The sequence below is a fragment of the Peromyscus eremicus genome, chromosome 23, assembly GCF_949786415.1.
Source record: "Peromyscus eremicus chromosome 23, PerEre_H2_v1, whole genome shotgun sequence".
Classification (NCBI taxonomy): Eukaryota; Metazoa; Chordata; class Mammalia; order Rodentia; family Cricetidae; genus Peromyscus; species Peromyscus eremicus.
Genome location: NC_081438.1, coordinates 12448589 through 12458970, shown reverse-complemented (window position 1 = coordinate 12458970; position 10382 = coordinate 12448589). Strand labels below are relative to the sequence as shown.

At 46.2% G+C, this 10382-nt stretch overlaps 1 protein-coding gene across 1 annotated transcript; it reads left to right on the top strand.

The window, feature by feature from the left end:
- Positions 1-78: 78 nt before the first annotated feature.
- Fam216a (family with sequence similarity 216 member A) lies at positions 79-10299 on the top strand. Its single transcript, XM_059249066.1, has 7 exons — positions 79-471; positions 1773-1831; positions 3035-3156; positions 6724-6853; positions 6937-7108; positions 8058-8140; positions 9939-10299. Exons 1-7 carry the CDS (start codon positions 407-409, stop codon positions 10076-10078), a joined length of 771 nt encoding a protein of 256 aa, XP_059105049.1. The 5' UTR covers positions 79-406; the 3' UTR covers positions 10079-10299.
- The last annotated feature ends 83 nt before the right edge of the window (positions 10300-10382 follow it).

Genomic DNA, 10382 nt, shown 5'->3' with positions numbered 1-10382 from the left:
AAAGCGAGGAGGCGGAGCCTCGGGTTCGCGCGTGCGCGGAGAGAGCTGCGGGCCGTTGTCGGTTGGTCCAGCGGCGGAGGTGGTTACCTGGGTGATTGCGGCTAACGCTCGGCGCCCCGGGGGCACCGGTGCACGGGTTCTCGGGTTAGACTTGCAGATCCGAGGGAAGGGAGCGTGTGTGCGTGTGTGTGTGTGTGTGTGTGTGTCCCTGCCCTGACGCGTCCCCGTCACCGAGAGATGCCGAGGCGCAGAAGCCCGGTCACCTGAGGCCTCCTTCTCCCCGGGTCTAGCTCCAGGGTCTCGGGTCACCTTGGGCACCGTCCCGAAGCCGCTCGGGCAGGGTCGCAGGGTAGAGCCGGAGCCGGCGGCCTCACAGCGCGCGTGGCGCACGCGTGCCGCCGACGGGATGCCGGGCCGTTGTCCCGGGGCCGCAGAGCTGCCCGCGTTGGCCAGGACGGAAGGCAGAGACGGGTGAGGCCCGGGGACCCCTGCGGAGGAGGCACGGGAGAGAGAGAGGAAGGGGCTCCTGGTGAGGCCCGGGCTGGCGAGGCGGCCTCGGAGCGGGACAGCGACTGTCACCCGCTCGCGCTTTCAGCCCCGGAGAGGGCCCTGCGGACCCAGCGGGAACCGAGGACCCAGCCTCCCCGGCTTCCCTCCCCAGCCCCCCAGCCCCCCAGCCCCGCCACCAGGCCAGTCCCTGCGACATTGGCCGCCTCTGTCAGATGGGGCTATGGGCCAGCAAGCCAGTTGATCATGACTTGTTTGGCGGGTTGTTTTCCTGATACACACTCACGGAGCTCAGGCTGCCCTTGAACTAGTCATCCTCATGCTCCATTTCGGAGGAGCGCTGGGATGGCTAGTGTGGACTATCACTCCTGGCCTGGGCGGGTTTTAACTATTTCCTGGATGGTGAGGACAGTAGACTTCTGATGTCACGGCGCTAGAGGCCATGCTTCCCTGTCCCCGTCCTTGCTTCCTTGCTTAAAATCAAGAGCAGGATGACTGGGATCCAATTAGGTCCACAACCATGGCTCTTGCTGAATCCTTGGCCATGGAATACATATTTATTTATGTTTATTAAATATATACTTATATTAAATGTACATTTTATTGTACTGTAGATTTGGTGGTAAGACTTCTTAAAGATGTGATATCAGGTTCTTTCCTGTTCACAATGCTTGGAGGTGTGCTGGTTCAGTGAACTCAACAGTTACTGAGAAACTGCAGGAAGCAATTTTAACTCTTTGAGAAAAGTAACAAGAACCGATACAAGATTGGAAACATTACAGGCCAGTTCTAGTTCAGCTTACTAGTTCTAGCACAAAATAATTACTCTTTTCAGCACTGAAAGTATTAAAGAACATGAAAGATATCCCGTGGGTAGTACAGGAACCAAACTACTCATTTGGTATCACTGTAAGAACTAGACTAAGGAGCTATGGAAATGAGACCAACTTTTAACTAAATCCTTGCTAGTAAAGTATAAGTGAGACTGAGGATATGGCTCAGTGGTAGAGCATTTGCCTGGCATCTGTGAGCCCTGGGTTCTATCCCATAGTAATACACTCACTTGCATAAAAATCTGACAGCTCACTTAGAGAAAGCTTAGGGGCATTCTTCTTGTAGCCAAATTGGAAGGAGAAAATTTGCAAGACACTGATGAGAACAGGAAAAGTCAGGAGCATGTGGCGCTTGCCTCTGTCCCTGGACATTTGGTCTTCACTGGCTCTCAATCCACCAGATTACATATTCTGCATGTTCTTTTCTAACAGGTCCGCTGGACATTTTTATCCCCAGAATTCCAAAGGCACTGGGGAGCAGCATAAAGCAGGTAATGCATGTAGATTGGACTCGAGAGAAGCCCGTTTGCCTGTAACTGATTGCACAATGGAGTTTTAACAATAGGCTCAAAGGGCTGGCAAGATGGACTGCCTGAGTTCAGTTCCCCCAGAACCCACATGGTAGAAGGAGTGAACAGACTCTTTGAAGTTGTTCTCTGGCTTCCTCATGCTTGCCCGTCTCTTCCTGCCTCACACATACACAAATGTAAAACAGGCTTTATTAGATTGAACATGGAGCTTTGTGCATGCTAGACAGCTCCTGAGCTGTAGCCCTAACAAACAGACATAACATCCCCAGTAAACTTGAAACTCTTTAAGAGAGTTTCAAAGATCAGTTCTTTCTCTTTTCTAAGTACCAATGAATTCTAAAAGAACTGTGTGCAGAATGAGCGTTGGTTGGAAAGCACAGGGCATACCTGTCATTTACACATGAGCTGAAGGAGAAAATCCTACATGAACAGCTTCAAAAACCATAAACTATTTCCACAGGGAGCACTTTCAAAATACTCTTTTCTGATGAAGTTAAGAGAAAACCATCAGCCGCCAAGGGCCTCTTACTAATTTTGCAGGGTTAAGGGGAGCTAGTTTACTGGCCTTGGTGGCACAGGGGTGTGTATAGGTAATGCCAGAGGACAACTCTATGAAGTCACCTCTCTCATTCCATTTTACATTCCAGGGATTGCACTCAGGTTGCCATCTTGCTGGCCTGCATCTTGATTTTTTTTTTTTTTTTTACACTAAACTGGTGATGAGTGATTCTGAGCATTTTGTTTGTTTTTGTTTTATTGAGGCAGGGTTTCTGTGTGTAACAGCTCTGGCTGTCCTAGAACTCACTCTGTAGACCAAGCTGGCCTCGAACTCACAGATATCTGCCTGCCTTTGCCTCCCAAGTGCTGGGATTAAAGGTGTGTGCCACCAGCTCTTGGCTTTTGAGCATCTTTTAATGTGTTTAGTGGTTATGTATTAACATCTTAGAGACATGTCAATTCTAGATGTTTGTGTGCTCTAAAAATAAAGAGCATATTATACATCCCTCAAGTTTTAACTATCTGATTTGAAATACTCCTATAACTGTTTCAGGATAATCACAAGTAACCATAAGTGTGTGTGTGTGTGTGTGTGTGTGTGTGTGTGTGTGTGTGTTGTATTATATTAATGATCTTTGCCCCAGAAAGTCATGTCTTTGCCTACAGATAGAATCAAAGAGGGACACAGAATGTACTCACACATTGCCAAGCTGCAGGAGTTATGGAAAACCACTCAGATGCAAACACTTCATATCCCGAAATCAATGGCAGATTCATCTTTTCTGAAGGTAAGACCAGAATTTAAAAATTGAACTATAGCTGTCTGTGTGAGGGTCAGAGGACCAGTTGTGGGAACCAGGACTCTTCTTCCACTTAGGGAGCAGACTCAGGCTGTCAGGCTTGGCAGCAAGCCCTTGTACCAGCTAAGCCCTGTTGCCAGCCTCTGAAATGTTTCTGAAGGATGCCGAATATTAAACCCAGGGCCTTGTGCATACTAAGCAAGTGATCTGCTACCAAGCTACAGATCCAGACTTGTGATTGAAAATAAACTACTTAGATAGACGTTAAAGCCCAGCAGACTACCTGGTGTATCTAATATACTGTCAAGGAGTCCGTGAAGGCAGCCTCCTACAGAGCATGGTCATGTAACACTGTGCAGCCTGTCTGCTTCCATTTTTCTTCTAGCTCTTTCTTTTGGACACTTGCCAAAGCCTAAGCATCCTTTCCCTGGCACTCTAGGCTTTCTCCCTGCTTTTCTGACCTCCATACCAACTTGAAAGGCATGACTCTCTCATCTCCCTCTTCCTGGCAGTTGCCATTGTTTTCAGTTTACCTGGCTTATTGTATCTTCCCTCAAAAAAAAAAAAAAAAAAAAAAATTGTCCTCAGGCTTCAAAAACCAAACAAAAGAATGGATGTGGTAGCACAGGCCTTATCCCAACGTTGGAAAAGGAGAGGCAGGTAGATTTCTCTGAGTTTGAGACCAGCCTGGTCTACATAGAAAGTCTGAAACCAGCCCAGGCTACATAGTGAAATCCTGTTTCAACAACAAATCAAAAACAAAACCCACACACCCTAAAAACAGAGTCAAGCAGTAAATATGTTAGATTAATTCATGAATGACTACAAGGATTATAGATTCCCTGTCACAAGAGTTTTTTCCAGGCTTATGGTACCTCAGAGCTAATGTATCTCTATCAGGAAGCTGAAAGTACCAATCACTAAGGCATTCCAGAGATAAAAATCCAAACTCAGAGAGGTCACTCTAGGATCACAAAATGCAAGCAGGTAAAGAAAATAGCAATAAGGATTTTACAACTATTGATTTTTTGGGTTTTTTTTTTTTTTTTTGAGACAGTTTCTCTATAGCTTTGGAGCCTGTCCTAGAACTCACTCTGTAGAACAGGCTAGCCTCTAACAGAGATCTACCTGCCCCTGCCTTCTGAGTGCCACCACTGCCCAGCTAACAACTATTGATTTTTATTCTTTATTAAGAATCACAGTTGGGGATTTAGCTCAGTGGTAGAGCGTTTGCCTAGCAAGTGCAAGGCCCTGGGTTTGGTCCTCAGCCCTGAGGAAAAAAAAAAAAAGAATATCCTCACCAGCCGGGCGGTGGTGGTGGTGGTGGTGGTGGTGGTGCACGCCTTTAATCCCAGCACTCAGGAAGCAGAGGCAGGTGGATCTCTGTGAGTTCGAGGCCAGCATGGTCTCCAAAGCAAGTTCCAGGAAAGGTGCAGAGCTACACAGAGAAACCCTGTCTTGAAAAACAAAAACAAACAAACAAAAAAAAAGAATCACACCTATGAGAGGTAAGCATGGTGGCGTGTGCATGTAACTCCAGCTACTGGGGAGGTTGAGGCAGGAGGGTGGCTTGAGCCCAGGGGTTTGATACAAGCCAGAGTAACACAGTGACACCTTGTTCAAACAAGCAAACAGAGTCTAAGGGTATGGTGGCTCATGGCTATAATCTTAGCACCTGGGAGGGACAGACAGGAAGATCAGGAATTGTGGCCAGCCTTAGGTTTCATGGTTTGAGGCCAGCTTAGTCTACAAGAGACCTTGTCTCAACAACCAACCAACCAACAAAACTTCCCATAGCTGCTTGAAGTCTCATTTCTAGAGTAATGTAGATTATATGAATTAAGGCTAATAAAGTTTTCTCTAGACTGGTAGGTTCTTCTGTTCAACATTCCTACTCTTCTTTGGATTAATGACTTACTCAATAATGTAAATTCTATGTGTATATATACATATATAAATGAGTCGTGCATCTTTTTTTGGAGGGATGAGACAGGGTTTCTCTGTAGCCTTGGCTGTCCTAGACCTCTCTAAACTTACAGACATCCACCTGTCTCTGCTTCCCAGGGCTGGGATTAAAGGTGTGCTCCACCACTGCCCAGCTGAGTCATGCATCTTAAGGAAGGATGTATTTCTTTTAAAAAGGAAATACACTCAGTCAAAATTAGGTTTAAAAAGAACCTGGTATGGTGGCACACACCTGTAATCCCAGTCTTCAGAAGATGGAGGCAGGAGGACCAGAAATTGAAGATCATTCTCAGTTACATATCAAGGTCACGGCCAGCCTGGTATGTATAAAACCGGTTCAAAAAAAATTAGAAAAAAAAAAAAAAATTAGGGGTTGAGGAGATAGTTGAGTGGTTAAGAGGACACACTGCTCTTGCAGAGAACCAGAGTTCAGTTCCTAGCACCCACGTCTAGGCTCCAGGTTACTGGACACCCCTTTCTGCATTCTGTGGGCCCCTGCATGTGTGCACATACCCACGCGTAGACACCTAATTTTTAAAAACTTAGGTTGGAAACCAGCTTACTGTATGCTCCACAGAGACAGCAGGTTCTTTAGTTGAGACCAAGCAAACTAAGCTGCTTTCAGGTACCATCTTATCCTTCAAAAACCATAGGAAGATGGCAAGGGCCTGGGAAAAGGCTCAGCTGGGAGAGGTGCTTGACACCAGCCTGGACCAGGGTTGGATTCCTGGGATCCCCATGTTGGAAGGAGGCAGCCAATAGCTGCAAGTTGTTCCATGACCCCGCCCCCAGCCCCTCTCCCCATGCACACTAAATTAAATAGATTAATGAATAAAGTTAAAAAGGGCAAAATGTCCAACTTGAGAAGGTAGATGGGGTACTAAAGCTTGCAGACAGAGAGCAGAGACCCTCCTTCCTAGTACTAAGTTCTTCCCTCCTGGAACATGTTCCTTTGGTTCTCAAGCTCAAAGGATATCTGAATTACTGCGGAATGGCAGCCAGAGCCATGTGCATGTTGTAATAAGTGGTCATTTCCTTCTCCTGTGGCCGAGTTGAGTTAGCTGGACTTGCTGTGAAAACCACAGAGATGAGCTGGGACAGCCCTCAACAGCCATCCTTTCAAAGTAAGATGACTGCTAACCTGTGTTCCAGATAAGTTGTGTTCAACACAACTCAGAGGCTGGTGCTGGGTCAAATTTCAAGAGTCTGACCTCAAGCAGTTTATTTTAGGCCATAATTAAGCACAGCACAATTTGGGGAAAAGTTCCTGGTATAATTAACTCAATCCCGTGTGCACAGCAAAGCTAGCACATGACTACATCAAAACTCCTTGTAAAGCACAGCATAGGCACAACAGATGAAATGAGGAAATCCTTCCTTGATAAGGGTCTGAGGGAGGATTTGGTGTTGCCTGGCTACACAGTGCAAAGGTCACTAGGCTGTCAATCACAGGTTATAAATCTCCCTTAGGAGAGATGACCCTGTGTTTAGCATCCCTGGTTGTAATGCCTTTCTGTGAGCACCAGGACCCACAGGCCTTCTGCACTACAGCAGTCAGTAGACCCCCCCCCCCCCCATTCTGTCTTTCAGCACCCAGAACTCACTTCAGGCCAGAAGCGCTACCTGTGCAGCATTGCTAAGATCTGCAGCTCCAGCTACATGAGGACCTTAATGAAGAGGCAGTACATGCACATGCTTCACCACGGTTCACAAAAGCCAGGCAGGTGCACAGCCCCTTGGGTTCTTGTGAGTTCTTCTGAGAAGTGAGGGGGTCAGCTAACTAACAGGTGATTTGTGTGACAGGTGTCCTCGCTCATCACAGGAGCCACGTCAGCTCTCGCTACTCACAGAAACAGCATTCCCCCTGCACTGCATGGCGACATCATCTGGACAGAGGAGATGCTCTGAGCATTGCAGCCGCAACACCTGAAATGATCATACATTCCCTTTGGCGGCCACTGAGACACAAAGAAGGGTCTGTTTCTTGACTTTAAGAAGGAAAAAATGTACCCAGTTCTGTCTGAAGGGGATCCTCCTGAGATTAGAACTCCCATTTCCTATATGTTCACTCTGCTAAATTCAGATGAGGCAGGCCACTTCCTCTTCATTGAGATGAGTGGAATATGACACTTCAGGGAGTTTGAGTTTCTGTGACATGACATATAGCCTGGGTATGCCTCAAACTCACGGCAATCCTCTTGCCTCAGCTTCCCACATGCTAGAAGTACAGGTGTGCCACCATACCCAGCCACATCAGTCTTTTTCACGATATACTTTGTGGATTTGCAAACATCTTTTGATCAGGGCAAGATGGTTCACCAGGTAAAAGCATTTGCTATGCTAGCCAAACAGCCAGTGTTTGATCCCTAGAACCCGGGTAGGGAGAAAGAAGATTCCCCAAAGCTGTCCGCTGACCTCCACATGTGCACTGCAGCACACACACACCCATACTCGAACACACTGTAAATAATAAATAAAAAAATTCTGGATCAGCCAGAGATTTAGACTACACTTCTCATTCAAGTTCTGAATGATGCAATCCTCCAGAAGCTGCATGTGGTGCTCCTGCAAAGGGGAGGACTATGAAGCCAGGAGGGAGGAGGGGGAAAGTGCTGTCAGCAGGTAGAGTGGCATAAGCCTGGACTCTGGGTACGTGGGAGGATCAGGAGTTTAAGGGCATCGTGGTGTACTGAGTGAATTTGAGGCAAGCCTGGGCTGCATGAGACTGTCTCTAAAAACAAACTCACAGCTTACAACACATGACAGAAGCTTCAGTATCCAAACTGGGATAATAATCACAGGAGACTCTAGGGAAGGAAGGGTCTTTGGTGATGCCAGCAACTAGTAAAAAAGATCTTTTTTTTTGAGTTTCACAGCTGTGTTCACTTTGCTGTCTCCAATTAAAATATTTCCCTTTGTCACAGGTTAAAAATTGGATATGTGTCAAAACCAAGATGTAAGTCACTGAAGAGTTTTAGAAGACCAGGCAGACTGCTCTTGCTACCAGGTAAATGTGGAATTAAGCATACACATACACACACACACACACACACACACACACACACACACACACGGAGTTAAAGGATTTTTGTTTTTGAAACAAGGTCTCATGCAGCCCAGGTGGACCTCCACCTCCCAAGTACTAGAATCATAGGTGGGCAGAATTACCATGCCTGCCTTGCACTTTTGAATACTTTGTTTAAAATATACTAAACCAGATACAGTCATTTTAACAATGTCTTGATTAAAAATTTTAAGTGTGATGAGCTCTGTTATTACAAGTAAAAAACTAACCATGATGGCACATGGCATACGTTCTGGCACAGAAGCAGGGAATCTCTTGAGTTTCAGGGCAGCATAAATTCATCAGAGCTACACAGTAATACCCTATCTCAAAAACCAAACCAAAACAACTAAACGTGAAATAGTTTATGCTTCTATTTAAAGGAATTCACTACTTGCTGGGCAGGCAGTAGTGGTGCACACACCTTTAATCCTAGCATTTGGGAGACAGAGGCAGGTGGATCTCTGTGAGTTCGAGGCCAGCCTGGTCTGCAGAGTTGAGTTTCAGCACAGCCAGGGCTGCATAGTGAAACCCTGTTTTGAAAAGCCAGGGGAAAAAAGGAGAATGCCCTACGCAAAAGAGAGAGTCATTTGTTCTTTTTCCTGTGCTGTCTATGCTCTTCACAGGGACCTGCACCCTAGTCCTTCAGTTTGTTGGTGGTTTTGTTTTAAACAGGGCTTCTCTCTCTAGCACAGACTAACCCTGAATTTGGGATCTTTCTAGCTCAGCCTCTCAAGTGCTGGGATTATGGGCTTGTCCATTATACCAGGTTTGGAAGTATTTGTTAGATGCCTGCCTCCCATGTGCAAAGCCCTATCCCAAGACATACAGGAAAGGGCAGGGAGAGAGTTAAGTTTGTTCTAAAAGGCTAGGGAGATTCCAGTAGAGGAAACACTGCCGAGCTCAAGCCATGAGAAAGAACTAAAGAAATATGGAGACACTGAAGACGTAAAGACACTTTAACTCGTAACTCCCTCAACCGGAAGACTTTTCAAACCAGTGGGAGTGCACACAGTATGTGCTTTAATACAATGCTGTGACTACTGTAAGAAAGAGGCGGGGCAAGGAGGAGAGTGACTGAGTGGAAAACAGAAGGGAATTTGTCTTTGCTAAAAGCTGGGTCATTTCGAAGGTAGTGCTTAGAATTTTATATCCAGCCATGTATATTGGCACACACCTTTTCTTTTTTATAATTTATTTACTTTCATTTCACGTGCATTTGTGTTTTGCCTGCATAAATGTTTGTATGAAGGTGTTGGATCCCCTGAAATTGGAGTCACAGGCAGTTATGAACTGCCATATGTGTGCTGGGATTTGAACCCCGGTCCTCTGGAAGAATAGCCAGTGCTTTTACCCGCTGAGCCAACTCTCCAGCCCCATGGCACACATCTTTAATCCCAGCACTGGGGTGCAAAGGCAGGTGGATTGCTGTGAGTTGGAGGCCAGTTTGGTCTGACATATCAAGTTACAGGCTAGCCAGAGCAACAAAGACCTTGTCTCAAAAAATAGGTAAATGAGGCTGGGGAGAAGACAGCGTTTAAGAGCACTAGCTGCTCTTCCAGAGGACCTGCAATTCCCAGCACCCACCATCCAGTTCTAGATCTGATGCCCTCTTCTGCCCTCTGTGGGCACACACACACAGTACATAGACATACATGCAGGCAAACATCCATACACATATACTAAAAACTTCATTTCGAAAACACACTATAAACACTAATCTTCCCTTCCGTTTCTTTAGATGATTCTCAACCATGCATGAATGAAGAAACAAAGGAGGAAGATCTCCTGAATAAGTGCATGCAGTCCATGTCCATTCAGGAGCCAGGCACAGCGCACCTCAACCCGACAGGCTCCATACCAAGTTCAGCCAGCAGCTAACATCCAGATGCTGAGCCAGAGGTGGACAGGGAAGAGTTGTGAGCCATGGATGGGGTAGTGCTAGTCACCAGTATGTCATTTGGGTTGTTGAGAAATTTACAACAGCCTTCTTCATCCAGTATACTTCTGTGTACCAACGATAGCAGCGTAATGTATGCTTGTTTCTAGCTGGGGACAATTAAAATTTTACTTGCCAATAAAAGTGAATTTTTAAACATGTATTTGATGTGCACTGGCGTTTTGCCTGCAGGTGTGTCTGTGCAAAGGTATTGTAACTCCTAGAGTTACAAACAGTAGTGAGCCA

Coding starts and splice junctions, on each gene's coding strand:
- Fam216a (XM_059249066.1), top strand. CDS start 407: ATGCCGGGCCGTTGTCCCGGGGCCGCAGAGCTGCCCGCGTTGGCCAGG. Junction 3,157..6,723: donor CAGATTCATCTTTTCTGAAG/GTAAGACCAGAA, acceptor TCTGTCTTTCAG/CACCCAGAACTCACTTCAGG. Junction 7,109..8,057: donor CCACTGAGACACAAAGAAGG/GTCTGTTTCTTG, acceptor CCTTTGTCACAG/GTTAAAAATTGGATATGTGT.